Source organism: Sorex fumeus, unplaced genomic scaffold (assembly GCF_029834395.1).
Source record: "Sorex fumeus unplaced genomic scaffold, SorFum_2.1 ptg000024l, whole genome shotgun sequence".
NCBI lineage: Eukaryota > Metazoa > Chordata > Mammalia > Eulipotyphla > Soricidae > Sorex > Sorex fumeus.
This window is the reverse complement of record NW_026606081.1, coordinates 53,760,137-53,780,542: the sequence shown is the minus strand read 5'-3', so window position 1 is coordinate 53,780,542 and position 20,406 is coordinate 53,760,137. Positions and strand designations below refer to the sequence as shown.

Genomic DNA, 20,406 nt, shown 5'->3' with positions numbered 1-20,406 from the left:
GGCTTGACACCCTCTCCTCAGCAACACGTGCAGATCAGAGCCACAGACTGTGGACGCTGCCTGCTCCTTCCCTAGCGAGGGGGTGGGTCCCACCGGGCCTGCCCAGATGCTCTGTCTCTGCCAGCGGGCACCACCTAGCAGCATCCAGGGCACTAACTCACTCTAACCCAGCACAGACTCACTCTAGAATCTCTGTCTTCCCGAATATATCTCTTATTGGGTCGGCATAGGGGCTGCAGGGGTGTGAGAACACCAGACTGGGCCCCCCATTCCTGCTTCCCCTCCCCTCAGGTCCAGCCCACAGGAAGGAGTGATGCTGTCCTGGTCATCCTCCTCACTGATCTCCAGACTGGACTACGCCCTCCCCCTTCCCTGCAAGGGTGGAGACTGACTTATGTCCAAACATGCACCAGGCGTTCAATTTCGTAAGAAACCAATGCTGTGTAGACCCCCGCCAAGCCCTGACTGCAGGGGCAGGTTCAGAGGATATGACTGCGTAGCCCCTCTTAGGTAGGGAGGCTGTTTTCTAAAGCACCAATAGGGGCCTGCTGCATGCACACATGTGCAGCGGACATGGACCCATGCACACAGAGACACATCCACCTGTGTGAGTATGCACAAAGGCATGGTCACGTGTGCATGTGTGCATCGTGCACACCCACAGGCACACCTGTGCAATGTGCATGTGTGGGCTGGCGTGTATCAGTGTGTGTACAGGTCTTGCCTTTGAGTATATGCACACGGTTCACATGCGTGCACATGTGTGCACGTATTTTGAACCCACAGTCGAGATGAAACCTCTGTTGGTGGTGAGTGAGTCATGGGGAGCTCAGGAGTGACCCAGAGTACAGGAGGTTGGGTGGCGAGCCCAGCACACAGGGAAGGACGTGGCTGGGCACGGGGGGCAGGAAGCTTGTCCAGGGCCACTGCACAGTCCACCTTGGGGGTCCAGCTCGTTCCCCGTTGCCATTATCAGGAGTATGGGTGAGTGTGAAGCCCCTCACACCTCACACCGCTCACACACGCCTCCTTCATCCCCACTGAGGAGGACATGCAGGGCAGTGTCAGTCACGGGTGGACTGGGCACTGGGTCCAGACACTGAGCACTCAGGCATTAGTTCCCCTGAACAAACAGCTCATCCCCAGCTCCCTAGGGTCCCTGAGTGATCCCCAGCACAGAGCTGAGGGGCACCCTGATCTCTACACCCCCAAATAAAGATCAAGTGTTTTTCCCTATGCCAGGCAATTTGTTTAGGTTATTGATTTGATATAAACTAAGTGCTGAGACAGTGGCCTTTTTATAGCTAAATTAATGTCGAGTACACCTTATAATTCATAATTAAAATGTTTAGACCAGCAAAATAAAAATATGTTTCAGAGGAAAACATACTTTTAAAGATTTCCATTCAAAATTGTTCAGATTGACCAGAAATTATATTAGTTTTTATACTGGCAATTAGAATGTTAACCATATGATTTATTTCCTATCACACAAGATGCTGCAGGAGAGAGAAGACTCACATTTGTCTACCTGGGAAATACATCAGCGTGATGCTGGTGACCAGCATGATGAAGTACAGACGTCATGAACTCCGTGGAGACCGTGAGTGCGGGAGAGCGACTTGCCCTTTGGCATTGATGAGCTCTGTGGGCAGCAGCTATGGACAGCACTGTCCCTCTCACCAACATGCCCCCTTCCCCTCAGCCGCCCAGTTGAATCCGAGCCAACTCAGTCTGACCCCAGACTAAATCTGCCAACCTTACCTCCCACCCCGCCATTACATCCAAGCTTCACTGACCCCCAGATTAAACCCTCCCAACTTCACCCAGTCCCCAAATTAAATCCAAGCCAAGTTCACCCCACACCCCCAATTTAATCCATACCAACTTCCTCCCTGGTCCCCCAATTCAATCTGCACCAGCCGCCCCCAGTCCCCACATACACTTGGCCCGCATTGAAGCAGCCTCTGTCCTCTTGGGTCACAGCTAGCTCCCCTGAAGCATGAGCCCAGAAGCCCCGTGTTCTATGCATCTCACACCCAAACCATCAGCTGCCCCCCACTCTGCGGGCAGAGGGGCCTGGTGGACCTAGCAGCATCCGGGGCCCCGACATGGTCCCAGCACAGACTCGCTCTAGAAGCTCCGTCTTCCTGACTATATCTCTTATTGGGTCAGCACAGTCACAGCTGAGGGTCTCATTGGCACAGGGACCACCAGAGTCTGATCCAGGAGGCAGCCCCAGAGTCTGGGGGATGTCCTTGTGAACACTTATGAGGGGCACCGGTGTGGGTATTGGCCTGCTGGAAACTTCTAGAGCTTCCTGTCTTATGAGAGCCGCCCATGTGGGGACTGACTCAGCTGGATGCTTCTAGAGCCTCCGGTCCTAACAACAAACTTGCAAACTGACCAAGGGATGCAGGGTCGGTTTCTCCCCTTGTGGAGGACTCCAGGAGCCCCACTGCAGATGTGTGAGGCCAGTGCAGGCCATAGACTCCAGGACATGGGGATGTTGTGAGTGGAGCGCCACCCGCCTGGGGTTGGCGTGGAGAGGGCACGGCCACGCTGTGCTCAGGGAGGGGGTTGTGTAGATCACCCACGATGGAGAACCTGGACGCGGGGTGGTCAGCACTGTGCTTGCTCACCCAGCAGGACTGCACACACTCCTGCGTCTAGAGGATTGCTGGAATCACATCGAGAACTCCCCCGCTCCCCTCACCCTCCCCATGCAGAATGTTCTTTGCAGACGTGGAGACCCCACAGGGGCCTCTGGGCGTCTGGGGAGGCATGAATGCACAGGTGCATGCGTCTGTCTGAGGGAGGGCACTGTCTGGCTGTGGGCATTGGCAGCGGGGCTGCCATGGAGAGCAGTTCTAGGACTAAGGGTGGCACACGCAGAGCCCCCTGGAGAGATGGACACACAGAGAGACCCCAGTGAAGGCAGATCTCACTGTGCAGACAGACCCTTGGCCACGGTGGCACCTGATTCTCTTGGCCCCAACCAACTCCTTCCTCCCGGGTCTGGTCCCCAGAGCACCGAGCTGTCCCCCAAGGGCCCTTCCCTCACCCCCGCTGATGGAAAGAAGCATTCTCCCTCGGTAGGACACGTTTGCTCTTTGATGAAGCCCCTGCTGAATGGAATCGAAGCTGCACCACCACTTCTAGACTGGACTGAGAGAGACAGCCCCATGGGTCTCAACATAAAGCGAGTCCCGCTGGGCCCCTCACAGCTCACCAGGGGCTGGGCAGCACGGGGTCACGCACAGCCACAGGCCGCTGAGCACCTGGGCCTGGAGGGACCCATGGGACCAGCCAGATCCATGGCTGTGTTGAGGCATATATGGGAACATGGATGACTGCATGTTTGGGGGACGTGCAGAGAGAGGAAGCCGCTCGGCTGTGTGGGTCACAGAGAACGTCCTGATTCAGCCAATCCTGGTCACGCCCTTCTGCCTCCCACCTGGATCTCTTGCCCACCAGGATGGTTTCTCTAATCACCATTTAGCATCTCTGATCCGCCACCCACCACCCACAATCTACTCTCTCTGTGTGAGCTCCACGTTATCTTAAACATATGATTCGCCGGGGGGAAAAGGGCTCTGCTCCTTTCCACATTGGTTTGTCTGTCACAAGAACCCCCTTGGAACACAGCCAGGCTCACGCTGAGTCTCAACCCCTTAATTTAATGCCAGGATTGGACCCTCTACTAAGGCTCTGCGGGGATTATTCCTTTTTTTTAATCTTAAAGATCATAAATTAAGAAATCAAGACACTACACTAGTTGGCTACACAGTAGTTTGCTACACGCTGCACAGGAAAATCTAAGTTAAATCGATTGTGTTAAGATACAAGCAGCATTTATTTCTTCACATTTTCTCTCTGAAATATCGTGGTTCGCTGACCCATGGCCACTTCTGGTATTGTTCCTTGTGTACATCTCACTTCGGCCACTGTCCTTTCTCTGGGAAGAGAGACAGCCCGAGGGTGGGCCTGGTTGGGGACAGTGGCACAGCCCACAGGGACACACATGTTCCCCCCGTGAGCAGGGCAGGGCCTGCATCTGGCTCAGGGTCCACCAGTGACACTTCTCTTCAGACACTCCTGACCGTGGCGCCCTCCCCACACTGCCAGAGAAGATGGGTATTATTCAGCATGGCACCAGCACCACCATTTCTAAGTGGCAACCATTCTGTAGCCAGAGCTTGCTTAGTGTAAAATTTGTATGCCATGACTGTGGCCTTGAGGCGTATCTCAGGATTGCAGAGTCAGCTAGTAACCCTGTCGCACGGCAGGACTTGGGAACCTGATGTTGGCCGGTCCTTGGAGAGACATGAGAGAGACATGGACCCCCAGATGGTCACAACCAACAGGATTTGACACAGCACTCGCCCAGCACAAACCAGCTAGAGGCGGCCAATCAAGTCAAAGGCCACCAGTAAGTTAGCCAGACCAAGAAATGGGTAACTTGCAGAACTCAGGGATAGAAAGAGTCCGAGAGCAAAGGAGGGGACGGCCCTGACCGGTCAGCTTCCTCAGCTTTCTCTGCTTTCTGAACTCAAGACTTGCTTGACTTGTACCAGATAAAACGTCATACTGTGAAGGTCACTGCTTGGCGTGGACACCGGACTGGAACACTGACTCTCAGATTCGCAATAGTTCATGAGCAGAAAATCCCCTTTCAAATCTCCTAACACCCCGAATCCATGCCGGCCTCTGGAAAGTGTCTGGGAGAAGCCCACCTTCGTCCACTCCCTGCTCCCATTCCCTGCCGCCTCCCTGTATCCCTCCTGAGAGCATTGGCCAGGCCATGGGGCAGAGCTAGTGTTCTCTCCCCAGGCTTGAGCAGGGCTCTGGCCACGCAGTGAACAGCCTGGTCAGCCCTCGGGTGGCCACAGGGTTCTGAGGCAGGTGCCGAGTCTGTGGAGCCTTTCCTCACTGCCCTTACAACGTCCCCCTGGCACCCCCCTCCCCCCCCCCACACACACAGGTCAGCAACTGCGGACACCTTGCCTCTACCCGGAGAAGTCTACTACCATCTGCATGGCCAGGCACACCCTTGAGGACACCCAGAGGACAGTCAGCTACATCCTGAGCCCTCTAGAAGACGAGAACCTTTGGATTTGCTGTTGGGCTGGTATAGATGGCAGGGCTTGGGCTCAGGGTTCCATGCAATGCTGATTCCTTGTGGACTATGGCTCAGTCACAGGAAATGCTGGTTCCCAGTGGACTCGGGGCTCAGTCATAGGCAATACCAGCTTCTCAGTGGACTTGAGGCTCAGTCACGGAGAGCTCAGGGGTTCCTAGTGGACTCGGGGCTCCTAGCTAGGCTCCTATCCCAGTGCTCTTGATCTCCGAATCCCTCACAGAGGCCAGTGCCTGCACCTTCCTCGGCACACACCAGCCAGAGTCTTTGAGGGGGTCCAAGGTGACGAGGACCTGCCCCCACCCACCCTCAGGTCCCCGCCCCCCTCGCCCGTCCCACCGGATGGATGAAATGAAGCGTGTGTCCACCTACCCACACACCTTGGCAGAGGCGCACTCCACACACGGCGGCCCCCACCCAGGCACGTAAGCTTGGTTGCACCTTCTAAGCGGTACCCAGGGAAGCAGGAGAAGGCCAGCGAGTCCCCCACGCCGAACTGGAAGCCGATCCTCCGACTGAAGGCGGGCACACCCGGGTCATCACAGGGTTCGAGGTCGTACTCTGTGGGGTGGGGGAAGGAGAGAGGAGCAGGGGGGTCGGGCAGGGCCACACTCACACACACACACACACATGCATGCACACACGCATGCACACACGCATGCATGGCATCCTCTGCCTGTCTGCCACACCGAGACTGCCACCTTCCCTTGTGGCCAGAGCTCCCGGTGCAGACTCAGGGCAAAGGCCTGCTTGGGTTTTGAGGCACACCAGGCAGATCTGGGGTACCCTGACTCTGTGCTAGGGCCCTGGGTGGCATCCAGAGAAATGCCTTCCCTCTGGAGAGGAGTCATGCCCAGGGAGGGCGGCCGCATCCTTCAAGAACCGCATTCCACAGAAAGGACAGCTCACCCACCGCACCACAGATGCCAGTCAGCTTTGGGTCTGTTTCTGCCCAACATGTGGGGGATAAGCATTATGCAGAGACGCTCGTCTGGAGGTTTGGGGGGTGTCAGTGTGCTCAGGGGTCATTCCTGGCTTTGTGTGGGAGGAACCAGGTGGTGTTGGGGAAAAGACTCAAGGCCACCTGCATGTGAAGAACATACTCTGGGCACGGCACAGCTCTCCAGCCGCTGTCAGGAAACTGGAGCAAACAGACCTGGGCATGTGATGGCTCTACAGGAAGTCTGGGATCTCTCGATGCTAAAATCAGGCACGTGCTCCTGGGGGGCACTAGGAGAACAGGCCCCGGTCACGGGAACAATGGAGAGGCTGTAGGTGGGGAGGCCACATGTCCAAGGCCCATGGGGCCCTGAACACAGCCACAACCTCGAGTTCACAGTGGCCACGTGGGGGCTCTGCCATGTGGGGGCTGAGCCCCACGCTGGCTCTGCTGACTGGAAGGAAACTGTCCCAGCTGGGCACTGGGGGAGGCAGCATTTGGTGCCCCTGGACATCACCCTTGTGGGGATACCGCAACCCAAGAGTCATCCTGATACCCACAACACAGACATACCACGCTGCGTGTCAGAGGACAGATCCGCCTCACAGCCCCCACCAGCCGACTGACCCTTACTCACATCCCAAGTCAGTAGAGTCCTGTCCCCACATCCTGAGTCAGACCCGACCCACAGACACTGTTAGCAGACAGACCCATTTTCTGCATGGCTCCTGCAGAGCGGAGCTATTCAAGCTCCAGAATCTCCCTGTGCTGCCCGTCTGCTCAGCCCTCTTCCCCCTGCCATCTGCCCATCTGGTCAGCTCTACTTTGCAGCAGGGGCATCCTGGCTGACTTATGTGGTCCACAGTCCGCCCTCATTCTGTCTGTCCCCCTCACTGCCTGCAAAGCTTGCCCACGTGCATACCTTTATACACTCGCACGTCTGCCCGCAGAGGCATACATTCACACTCTTACTCTCTCTCTCTCTCTCTTTCTCTCTCTCTCTCTCTCTCTCACACACACCACACACACACACACGGCACTCCAACATGCTCACACACATTCACATGGCCACATACAGGCCCTGACACAAGTCACATGCACATGCACATGTACACACAGTCACACACAGTCACATGCACAGGAATGCATAGTCACACAGTCAAACGGACAGGCACACACAGCCACACACAGTCACACACATAGGCACACACAGTCGCACGTGCAGGCACACACAGTCACACGCATAGGCACACACATCCACAGTCACGTGCACCAGCACACACATTCACACACACAGGCACACACAGCCACACACAGTCACATGCACGGCACATGCAGTTGCATGCGCAGGCACACACAGCCACACACAGTCACATGCATAGTCACATAGCCACACACAGTCACACACACAGTCAGACACAGTCACATGCACAGGCATGCACAGTCACACGCACAGACTCACACAGTCATACGCAGAGGTACACCCCCTCACCCGGCACCCTGGCTGCAGACACCCCACCTGAGAAGGTGACGTTGAAGCCCTCGTAGGAGATGGAGAAGTCGGAGATGAAACGCAGCTGGGCCGTGAAGTTCCCGAACAAGCCCGCCTTGACAGTGTGAGGCAGCACCGAGCCAGTGAGCCGAGCCACAGGCTCTGAGAAGCCGCCGTCCTCTGTGATGAGCAGGTAGTCGTGGGAGCTCTCCAGGTGGAAGGTATGGAAGCTCAGCTGCACGCCTGGCGGGTGACAGGGCCGGTGCTGGGAAGAGCCACTAGGATCCCCAGCCCGCACGCTGGGCACCCAGGAGCAAGCTCAACAGGCAAACCTCACCCCCAAGTTTGCGAAGCAGATACAGGGGTGCGTGAGATGGAGGGTGGGCAGGGCAGCACACATGAAGCCCTGCCTGCATGCGTGAGGTGAGGGGGAGGGTGTCAGAGGTAGGTGCAGGGTCGGAAGTGACTAGCCACACAGGCACGTGACCAACACACAGACGGAAGTTTGGAGACAGGCGAAGACAGAAAGATAAGCACTGAGGCGGTCTGAGAGCGTGGAACCCAGAAACAGGCCCAGTGGAGCCCATGGGTGAGACGGGGTATGAGGAACACAGAACAATCTCAAGAAAGCTCCAAGTCCACACGAGAGCTGTTGTGCAGAGGTTTGCCTCTTGCCGCTCACACATGGAGGCCCGCCTCCTTGCTGGTGCCGGTCACTCTGGTCTTGGGGTTGGGCACCACTTGCTGCTTACCTTTCCCATGGGAGACTTCGATGGTCCACGTGCAGTTCAGGGAGTTTGGGTAGAAGTCGGGAAAGCCGGGAGAAAGGATGGTTCCACTCTTTCCCTGGATGTAGCCTCCACACAGAGCTTCGCACAGGAAGGGAGGAAGGAAGGAAGGGAGGGAGGGAGGGAGGGAGGGAGGGAGGGAGGGAGGAAGATGGAGGGACAAGGGAGGAAGAAGGGAGGAAGGGAGGATGAAAAGGAGGAAGAAGGGAGAGAGGGAGGGAGCAGAGAAAGAAGATACTGTTAGCAGACAGACCCATTTTCAACTGCTCACACCTGCTCATACCTGCACACACCTGCCCCCACCTGCATATACCTGCATACACCTACACATACCTGCTCACACCTGCACATACCTGCTCACACCTACACATACCTGCACACACCTGCACACAACTGCTCACACCTGCTCATACCTGCACACACCTGCCCACACCTGCATATACCTGCATACACTTACACATACCTGCTCACACCCGTACATACCTGCTCACACCTACACGTACCTGTTCACACCTGCACACAACTGCTCACACCTGATCATACCTGCACACACCTGCCCACACCTGCATATACCTGCATACACCTACACATACCTGCTCACACCTGCACATACCTGCTCACACCTACACATACCTGCACACACCTGCACACAACTGCTCACACCTGCTCATACCTGCACACACCTGCCCACACCTGCATATACCTGCATACACCTACACATACCTGCTCACACCTGCACATACCTGCTCACACCTACACATACCTGCACACACCTGCACACAACTGCTCACACCTGCTCATACCTGCACACACCTGCCCACACCTGCATATACCTGCATACACTTACACATACCTGCTCACACCCGTACATACCTGCTCACACCTACACGTACCTGTTCACACCTGCACACAACTGCTCACACCTGATCATACCTGCACACACCTGCCCACACCTGCATATACCTGCATACACCTACACATACCTGCTCACACCTGCACATACCTGCTCACACCTACACATACCTGCACACACCTGCACACAACTGCTCACACCTGATCATACCTGCACACACCTGCCCACACCTGCATATACCTGCATACACCTACACATACCTGCTCACACCTGCACATACCTGCTCACACCTACACATACCTGCACACACCTACTTACACCTGCACACACCTGCACACACCTGCACATACTTGCTCTCAGACCCTGGCCTGACCTCACTCCTGCTCTCTGAGCCATCTATCCTGAGACAGAAAACAGATTTAAAAGTGAATTTGGTTTTGGTTTGGGGGGGGGGCCACGCCGGTTGGTACTCAGGGCTGACTTCTAGTGGATTCAGGAGACCATTAAGTGGTTCCAGAGGGAATATGGATTGTCCATGTACAAGATAAGTGCCTTGCCTGGTGGCCCATTTCTCTGGCTCCTGACAACATACTTACTGGATTAAATTAGTTCCATTTATAGAATGCTTGTTCCTGGGTAGGTGTTTATGGTGATACTTCAGAACACACATTTGCAGGGCCTAACATGTTCTAATACCTCAAACAATGACTGCCAATAATTAGTGACTGGTGAATCACTGCACTGATTCTAATTATTCCATTAATTTAAAATCTTAGTAATTAGTCATTTGGGACATCAATAATCAGATCATCTGAACAGTTACAAGTCTCACTGTAACCCACGGCTATTGCCGAACTTTGTCCTTGGCCTGGCACTCTGGAACCTGTCCATAGAGGCTGCACACAGGTGACTTCTCGGGGACCTGGAGTGAGACATTAGGGGCCCACACTCCTTCAATGTGGGTCCATGATTTAGCCGTAACGAATCAGGTACCCTTTATGTAAAATGTAGAACTATCTAGCTTTCATTCAAGGGTCTTTACCTAAAATCAGTATATTCTATGAAAGTTGCTAACACTTAATATCCAGCTACATCTTGGTTATACATCAATCTTTGTTAAATCTTCTTCCCTAAAGTCATTAAAATAAATTATTTAGTCATATTCTTGGGAATTCCTTGGGCAAAGGCACATCTAATCATGGTCTTGATGTTTTCCATCATCATCCATCCATCTAGCTAAACTTCATCCATCCATCCATCCATCCATCCATCATTCATCCATTATCCACCCATCCAGTCTCAACCATCCATCCATAGACCAGCAGCCATTGAATTCATCATCCATCCATTATCCATCCAATCATAATCACTCATCCATCCATCCATCCATCATTCATCCATCATCCATCCATCCATCCATCCAATCATAATCATTCATCCATCCAATCACAACCATCCATCCATACAGCCATCATCCATTCATCCATCGAACCATCATCCACCCATCTGAGACAGAGTTCAGAAAACACTCACCAACTCTATCAGGTTGCTATTTAGAGCAAAGTTGGACAGAAAATTATACATAAGGCAAATATTTATGTATGTTTTCCCAGATGCACACACAACACAATCTAATTCATCCATTATGGGGATTTTTGAATAAAGTAACTGTCTATAAACCCAACGATGATTTGGAGGATAAAAGGTGTAGAGAATTGCAGCGTCATTCTCCAGCGCAATGGAAAAGAGGCAGTGAAGAAGAGATCTGAGTTCTCTCTCAGTGTTCATGTGAGCCCACTGCCCCGGAGGATATGCGGGTGGGGCAGGGATTCAATTGGAGGAGAGCAGAGGTCCACCTGAGAGCTGCATCAGGTCCAGCTGTGCAGATTCACCCACCCTGATTTCTACCCACAGCCCTTGCTCCTATCCTGCTCCTTTGCCTGCGACCCCCCTTTCCATGTGTCCAGTGAGGAATAGGGCCCCGTGGCCCATGGGAAGGAGCCGTGGAAGTCCCAGTGGGCTGTTGGGAGTTCATCAGGACAAGCAGCAAATTCTAGAATGCCCTCTTAAGTCACTCTCAGACCTCTGGGAGGTCGAGGGGATGGAGGCAGGTGCTGGGTGCAGCAGGTGGTGGAAGGGGCAGGTAACAGAGTCCACTGGTGGTCAAGGATCCCCAGGAAAGCCCAGGAGTGGACGCATTCCTCTTTAGTATCCAGAGCACGCCACTCTCCCCTTTCTGAAGCTGCAGCAGCCCCTCCTCCCAGCTGCTGTTCCGGCCCGTGGAGGAAACCTTATCTGAACCCCCAAAACAAAGGCGGGGATGATTAGGGCTTGGGGTGGGGGACTAGCCAGGGCCATAGTCCTGGGGTCACTCACCAAGACCCCCAGCACGTGGCCGCAGAAGCTCCTGTCTGGGACAAGCCCCTCACGCTTGCTGGCCCAGCAGGCCAGGTCCGGAGCCACCTGTGCCCCTGCCCAGATGACGATCAAGGAACAGCCCCACCTTTGCCCCTGACTGTGTGGGTCTACCCTCCACGTCCTGCTCCTCCTCTCAGCCTCTGCCTCACTTCTCTTGTTTGTACTTGCCCCCTCCCCCAGTTGCCTGCAGGGGCAACTCTCTGCCTCTGTGCTCAGGGCTTCGCCCTTGAGCTTGGGGGACCCCTCGGTGCCAGGGGGTCAGACCAGCTTTCTGCCGGCAGAGACCCTGCTCTCAGCCCCTCAGCCCCTATCTGAGACCAGCACAATGATGAATGCCATTCTCCATGCCAAGTTGAAGCCTTATTTTCTTTATTCTCCACTACTTTTGTTTCTGTTTTGTTTTGGTTTGGTGGGGTGGGAGGGCACACCAAGTGCTTCTCAGGGGTCACTCCTGGCTCTGCATTCAGAGATCATTCCTACTGTGCTTCTCGGGACCAAGCAGGACCCAGCCACGTGCCCCGGCCACTTTACCCGCAGAACTCTCTCTCCAGCACTCCTCTAGCACTTTTTATAACTTTACCAAGTGATTAAGAATTAGCCTTTCCTAAGTTAAAAATAAAACCCACCAGTCACATGCTTGCAGTATAGTCACTTTTCAATGAACACCCTTAAAAAAATTGAACAGTTGACAAAAATATTTGCTCAACAAAAACTTTTCCCGAGTTCTTCTTGCATCTGTCTTTCACAGAGTGAAAAGGTTGATGTGTTCCAAAGTTCACATCATGTCTTCCAAACCTGAATTTGCTAAAACATGAATAGCAAAAAGGAAAAGAAAAGGAGGCAAGTCTGTGTGAGAGATGCAGAGAGTTTGCCACTTTTTTGCAGTGATATATAACATTACAATTAATTCTGATTTATTTTTACCTGTCCAGGAGCTATGAATTTTTAAAGCTTTAAATATCTTACTGATATATTACTGGTTATAATAAAACCCCTCAGGGTTTCTCAGATTGCTTATGATTTGAAGAGACAACAGAACAGTTTTAGTTAAAATGGGAACAGCCAACCATGACTGACTAAACCTCATATCAAACTCTAAAATCTCCCCAAGTCTGCACACCTATTAATAGTAGCTTCGTCTCAGAAATCCAGCGTTCTGTGAAACAGGTTCCAAAGAAGCAAAGCAGAGGAAATGCTTCAGTTGCCAGCTCCCTGCAAAATTTAAGTTTCAAATTGGCCTACAGGGAAGCTGGGAACAATAAAATCATGAAAAATATGATGAGATGCAAAATATGACAGTTGCAAAGTCTGATTAGATGCTTCAACTTTCTATGGGAAAGACCATCCTCTTAACTCGTGCCTTAGCCTCAGCGCCAAGTCGACGGGGCCCTCTCCTTCCTGTTGCTGCTTGCTCCCAGGCCTGGGACAGAGCTGCCCAGGGTCCACGCTCTCTCCCTCACTGGGGACTGCAGGAGTGCCACGGATGTGAGTTTGGGACTGTGCCCACATTCAGGAATGGGCAGCTGTGTCTGTGTCCACACTCAGAAGTGTGAATCTGTGTCCATACTCGGGAATCTGAGTCCATGTCACACTTGGGAATGAGTCCGTATCCACACACTTGGGAACATGTGTCTGTGTCTATGTCCACACTTGGGAAAGTGTGTCTGTTTGTGTCCACACTTGGGACTGGGGCTGTGCTGTGCTTCTGGGACCAGCCCTGGCTGTCCCCCGTTCAGCGAGGAAGGACCAGATTTCCTATCATTGATGTCATACTGTGCTTGGGGACTTGAGCCCCCAACCCCGGGTGCCAGAAGGTGTCAGAAGGAGGGAAGACAGGGTGAGGAGGTTGGGAAAGTGGGCACTGAGGGTCTCCTTTCTGAATGAGTGGGGCCAAGGGTGAAGAGACATAGCAGTCGGGTGCAGCTCATGTGAGGGCAGCTGCTTCCCAGGACAAGACTGGCTGTGGGTCAGCCCTGGATACAGAGCGAAAGTCCAGGGGGAGAAAGGGTGGAGCCCAAGAGCAGCCCCCCCCCCAGCTCCATACCAAAGACCATTAGCCGCCCAAAACACACACACACACACACACTCCTATTAAAACTGTACAATGACAGTCAACGAAACCATGTGTTTGTGTGACATGCAAATATTCCAATGAATTCAGCACACAAGGTGCAGAGGACAAACAGATCACTGCGAGGGCCACCTCTGTTTGCTCCATGCTCCTTAGCCTGTGTCACTGCTCTGGGCCCTGGTCTGATGGCACGTCCATGCCCTGGCAGGGGAACAATCTGCAGCCCTCTGAGGTCCCACAGTCACTTCCTGCTCGCCTTCACAATTCTAGAAGAATTTCACCAGGTGGATAGTGTAAGATCTATCGAAGACTCTTCCAGTCACTTCAAAACTTCCTTGGGAAGCTCTTCAGAATTCAAAAAGCAAAATTTCTCCTAGATCAGACATGGCCTTGGTACTGGTAGGCACCAGAGAGGAATGAATACGAGGGGCCCAGGGGTGGAGAACAGGCTAGAGATCAGAGCTACCCACACTTCAAGCACTGATCCTCTGGGAGAGCGACCACCCAGCTCCCAGTGCAGACCCAAGACGGCTTCTCCGGCCCAGACTCCAATACAGGGCCACTGACTGCTTTCTCCAGATTCCAGTACAGAACCACTGACGGCTTCTCCTGTCCAGGTCCCAGAAGAGAACCACTGACGGCTTCTCTGGCTCAGATCCCAATAGAGAACCGCTGACGGCTGGGAATTTACCCTGGGACCCCAAAACACACCGCAGAAACACCATCTGCACCTGGATGTTCACTGCAACACTGTGCACAATAGCCAGAATCTGGAAACACCCAAGTGCCTGAGAACAGATGACTGGATAAAGAAACTTTGGCACATCTACACAGTGCAATACTATGTGGCCACAAGGAAAAATGAAGTCATGAAACTCGCTTATAAATGGACATGGAGAGTATCATGCTGAGTAAAATGAGTCAGAGGGAGAGGGCCTGACATAGAATGACTGCACTCATTGGTGGGTTCTAAAAATAAACATAGCTTGAGACTAATGTCTAAAAACAGGAAAAAACAGGGGCCAAGAGGACTGGTCCACGGTTGGAAATTTGCCACAAGTATGTGGGGACCAGAAGTCAGTTAGGAGAGAGAAGGGACTACTGTGACAGTAGCACTGTCCTCTCGTTCATAGATTTGCTCAAGTGGGTACCAGTGACGTCTCCATTGTGAGCCTTGTTGTTTCTGTCTTTGGCATATCGAATACGCCACAGGGAGCTTGCCAGGCTCTGCCGTGTGGGTGGGATACTCTCGGTAGCTTGCTGGACTTTCCGACAGGGGCGGAGGAATTGAATCTGGGTTGGCTGAGTGCAAGGCAAACGTCCTACCTGCTGTGCTATCCCTCCAGCCCACTGTGATAGTGAATAGTTGGAAATGGTCACTCTGGACAAGAGCTGAGTGCTGAAAGGAGGGAAAGATATACATGATAACCTCTCAGGATCTGGATTGCAAGCCATAGTGCCCAAAAATGAGGAGGGAGATAGGGAGAGAGGGAGCGAGGAGAGAGTGCCACATGTGTCCACACCAGCTGATGGCCACTGCCACACGCGTCCACATAGAGCTGGAAAACAGCTGATGGCCACTGCCATACATATCCACACAGAGCTTGACGCCAAGTGATGGCCAGCGCCACATGCGTCCACACAGCCCTCCAGGAGCAGTGCTGGCAGGCTGGAAGGGCCCGAGGGGACGGTCACTTACCATCACAGCTGGGCAGCACGTGGTCCCACTGGTGGTTGCTGTCGCACACCAGTGGCTCATCAGCACTCAGCGTGTAGCCAGGGTCACAGCTGAAGGTCACCGTGGACCCAATGCTGAAGCTGCCGCCGTGCCGGTGGCCATTGACAGGGATGCCAGGGTCAAGGCAGGAGTCGGACTCCAGAGTGACACCTGCAAACGAGACAGGGCTGTCAGGGCTGCTGGACACGACATACCTTCTCAGGGATGAGCCAAGGGCCAAGTCCTGTGTCCACCTGTCCTGTCTCTCCCATGGACACAAGAGGCGCAGGCAGGTCCCTCTGGGGCACAGGGATGGTCCTTCAGGCCCCTCTGAGACAGAGGCAGGTCCCCCTGTGCAGATCCCCCCCCTGCGCAGCAGGAGAGGGCTCCGGGGTGTCCTGCTCTGTCCCCACTGCCCTTCTTGGTACCCACTCAGCTTCTCTAGCTGGTTCCTGGTGGCTACAGCCCAGGGGTCAGAGCTGAGCAGGCACACACCTACACACCTGGCACTTACATGATGCATCCACATGTGTCCACATGCGCACATATAGCGCATTCCTTTATGTCATCCCAGGAACACTCATGCAGAAGCCACGTACATGCACCTAGCACACACACAGCATGTACACAAACATGTACCCAGCACACACATGGAGAATCCACAGACATGCTCCCAGCACACACGGCATGCACACAAACACGTACCCAGCACACAAGTGGTGAGTCCACGTGCATGTACCCAGCACACATATGCACCTTGCTCACACACGGTGCATCCACATACATGTACCCCCACATGTACAGAGCACCCACGTACATGCACCCCGCTCACAATGCCCTCTTCACAGACCCACCCTCAGCACACCTGCTGTCTCCATGTAATGCACCTAGAACATACATCCTGCATGCACAAACATGCATCAGCACACATGTGTCCACATGCACCCACACACATACAGTGTCCTCACACACACGCACCCATATACAGGCACCAGCACACATGCTGCCTAGGAGACTTGCAGAGCATCACAGCGTCTGCCCCGTGCATGGCTCAGCCCTTCTCAGGAGCCACGACCTCCACTGGGAGGTGCCGTGGGGAAAGGCCACAGGAAGCCCAGGGGCACCACCGGCCAGGCCAATGGCATCTGCCCCTGCCCGTTTCCTCTTTAGAACAAAACAAGCTAAGACGAGGGGAACCGGAAGTGGGGGAGTCGCACAGTGGTGCCCGGGGGACACAGGGACATGGGAACTGGACATGGAGACTGGACATGGGGATGGGGCATGGGTACTGGGCACGGAACTGGACACGGGGCTGGGCATGGGGACTGGGCACCGGGACTAGACGTGGAGACTAGACACAGGCAGGGCGCTGGCCGGGCTGGCACTCACTCTCGTAGTGGATGAGGAAGCCCACGCTGGAGCGGCTGCTGTCGGTGCTGAAGAGCAGGTGCATGAAGCTGCCAGTGCTGATGAGGAACTGGGGGGCTTGCGTGCCATGGAACTCCCCAATGAGGGGCGATGAGCCTGCTGGCCCATCCCGCACCTCCAGGATGTCGTAGTTCACCTCGGTCTGAAACCTGCGGAGAGAGGCCGGGGCGTGGGTGGGGACGAGGTGTGGGCTGAGCCTTGCAGGTGCTCAGGGCTCGCTCCCCGCAGGGCTCAGGGACCATGTGTGAGGCAGAGACTGAGCTGGGGTCAGTGGGCACAGGCCAGAGCCCTGCCCGCGGCTTCTCCACCCTGTGCTTTGACGACTGCTCTGCAATATTACAATCATTCACTCTCAACGAAAATCATAGTGAAGCAGATTGATTAAGGGAGGAGGGAAGGAAAGACAGGTGGGAGGGAAAGGCAGGGCTGGGAGAAGGAAGGGAGGAAGACAAAGCCAGTGAAATATCCCCAAGGAGGGGCAAAGTGATCCTCATTCATCTGCAAAGCATGCAGCATGAAAGTCAGCAGCTCTAAGGAGGCCCAGCTGCGGGACTCTCCCTTCAAGGGCACCAGCCCTTGGTGGAAACGGCTGCTCTTCTTGGGGGCTGGTGTCCAAAGGAATCAGAAATATGGACACTTCCACGTGGGCTCAGCCAAGAGCCTCCATTAATGACGTTAATCTGAGACACTAGGAAGTTCTACGAGTAGCTTTGTCGTAGTTTCCAGACTGTGTCATTCTGACAGCACAATCTCGATTTCCATCAAGTAAAGTGATTCCCGTCGTAAGGGCTGCCAGGCAGCGGAGTTTGCAACCGTCTCTCTTCTTCAGAAAGCATCTGAATCAGCAAGAAGCTGGGCTGGATGTGGGGGAGGTCAGAGGGATCTTCCCCAGCGATTAAAGTCGTGGGCAACTTTAACATACAAAGGAGACCAAGTTTTCAAGTTTCCTCTTGAAATTTTTGTTCCATTCTATATATATATTTTTTGAGATAAGTAATATAAATACAAAAATCCACTACAGATAATTTCTGAGGTGACATAGCTTTCGCTAGGAGCCTGTCTGTGTGTTATCACTGATCATAAGTGAGTGAGTGGAAAGCAAAAAGGAAATAGTACGGTGAGGTTCCCCAGCGTGAGACGCGTTATGCTCGGGAGAGGGTCCCAGAATGAGGTCTGGTCAGAGGAGGCTGCAGAGAAATGACAACAGTGCTCAAACATGAAACCTTTAAAACTAAGCAGAGCTGTCTTGCCCTTAGCCTAGGTCCACGGGGCTTATGCCCAAACAGTTTCAGTTTCCACCACCCCGTTGTTTTTATGCCAGACACGGGTGGGAAAGTGCATGTGATGGGGAATTTGGAGACCATGCCGAGTTTTACAGGGTCAGCCCGAAGTGCCCCTGTCTGGATCTGAGCCTGTCTCACGGATGAGTCTGGGTGGCCTCCATCCCCTTGCACCCCACCCGAACCCTGGACAGCATGGCCAGGAGGATGTGCCCGTGGATGATCACAGAAGTCACCCGGGGGGAAAAGTGAGGTCATCTGCAGCACTCACCACAGGGCCCAGGCCAGGCCAGACTCAAGCCTTGAGACTTCCTGCAAGTGGACATGACCAGCCCCCACCCGTCCCCAGTGCAGACAGGCCTTGCAGCCAGAGGGCGCCACTGGACAAGAGTGGACCCACAAAGCAAGGGCCTCCACTTCCAGGAACGCTGTCCCCGAGCCCAGGCAGAATGCCCTGTGTCCATGCGAAGTGACCGGGAATCGGAACACCAGGTGTCAACCATCCTTGGGTCCAAATTAAGGGGAGTAAGGGGACTTTCTTACCTATCAAAAGTGATCTTGATGGAGTGTCCTGGCTTTGCTTCAATGATCCACTCGCAATTTAAAGAATCTTTATAATATCCCGGCCACCCGGGGGGCAGGATAACCCCGCTGGAGGCCGTCAGGTGTCCACCACACGGGGCTGGAAGGGCAGAGGGGGAGGAAGGAGAAAGGGAGAGCAGGAAGAGGGTGTGAGGACAGCAGCTCCCACAGAGGAGACCCACAGCAGGAAGGCGCTCCCCCCACCCCACCCCCCACCCCCCATGGCCCAGCTAAACTCTAAGGATACAGATGCAGCAGGGCCTTCTTCATCGGCTGGGAGCTGGCCTTCCACTCGGACAGGAGGATACAGTGCCGGCCACCCCTGGAACCAACCGTCACACAAGCCCGGGGCTCCCAGCACCCTTCTTAGATCCTCCACAAACTGCAGGGGTGGGCACATTCCCTGAACTGAGCTTCTGTGTGGGCAGTGGGCTTGGGTCTCTGCACGTGGGAATGTTCCCTCCCCCATTACCGGGATAGCTGACCACTACATTGTACTACAAGGCTGGTGAATGCTAGGAAACAACCTACAAACCTCAACTGGATTCAACGAGTTTAGCTCAAAGGGTGCATGAAGTCTTTTGAAGCCTCTGGAATGAAAAATGGGTATCGCTGTGAGGCAGAGAGGGTGCCGTGGCAACGGCTGGGCCTGGTGCTCGTTAAAAGCAACCATGCATGTCCTGCTCTACAGGAATTGTGAATTGTGCCACATATCAATATGATATCAATATCAGTGTATCACCATATCAGTACCAATTTATTCATGCTTCTGTCTGGCCACACTTCTGGTTGAATTTTATTTCGTCTTCCCTCAACATTTTTTGTCACCTCTGATTATATTTGTGACTGCATAGATGTCCAATAAGCATGCGAAAATGTTTTCAGTTGAAAATTATATATGCTTTTGGAGGAAATGTTTATTCTATGGAAAACATTGCACATGCATCAGAAGTTGACCAATATACTAAAAACTGTCTGCAGGTCTTGATGGGAGAAAATAAAGCTCGAGAAAGAGACATCTCGAGAAGTAATCTAAGTAGCTTAGATTTATCACTTGAAACAAACAGAAGCAAAAATCTCTGCAAAGATAAGCCATTGCTGGATGAGAACACAGACATTTAAGTCCTGTTTGAAAAACCTGTTAATATGGACAACTCGATGTCACTTTTCTGCATTGCATTGAGTTACATCTATCGAATGAGTTCTTCTAAAAGAACACGGGTGCATTTTTATTTTATTATTTTTTAATTTATTATTATTAGTTTTTTGCTTTTGGGTCACACCCAGCGATGCTCAGGGGTTTACTCCTGGCTCTGCACTCAGGAATTACTCCTGGTGGTGCTCGAGGGATCATGTGGGATGCAGGGAATCAAACCCAGGTTGGCCACGTGCGAGGCAAACACCCTCCAGCTGTGCTGTCCCTCTGGCCCTGGGTGCATTTTTAGACTCAGACAATCTCCCAAGATAAACCTGAACAGACCAACCTCAAGTAAGATGAAAGAAACTGAAACAGTCTTTTTAAATTCCCTCAAGAACAAATGCCCAGGTCCAGACTGCCTCACTTGGGAGTTCTACCAAACCTTCAAAGAAAACTCACTACCAATCTATACTCCTGAAGCTCTCCCAAATTATTGAAAAACAGAAATACTTCCTTACAGGTCCTGTGACAACAAACACTACCCTAGTTAAAAATAATT

General features: G+C 53.3%; 1 protein-coding gene across 1 annotated transcript in view; it reads right to left on the bottom strand.

Moving 5' to 3' along the window:
* CSMD1 (CUB and Sushi multiple domains 1) overlaps positions 1–20,406 on the bottom strand; it is a 968,167-nt gene that overhangs the window by 128,873 nt on the left and 818,888 nt on the right. Inside the window, exons 16-21 of the mRNA XM_056113926.1 lie at positions 18,671–18,809; positions 16,809–16,996; positions 15,402–15,590; positions 8,325–8,441; positions 7,600–7,815; positions 5,513–5,701 (exon numbers count right to left, since the gene is read on the bottom strand). Coding sequence (XP_055969901.1) covers positions 5,513–5,701; positions 7,600–7,815; positions 8,325–8,441; positions 15,402–15,590; positions 16,809–16,996; positions 18,671–18,809 — 1,038 coding nt within the window. The remainder of the gene's footprint in view (positions 1–5,512; positions 5,702–7,599; positions 7,816–8,324; positions 8,442–15,401; positions 15,591–16,808; positions 16,997–18,670; positions 18,810–20,406) is intronic.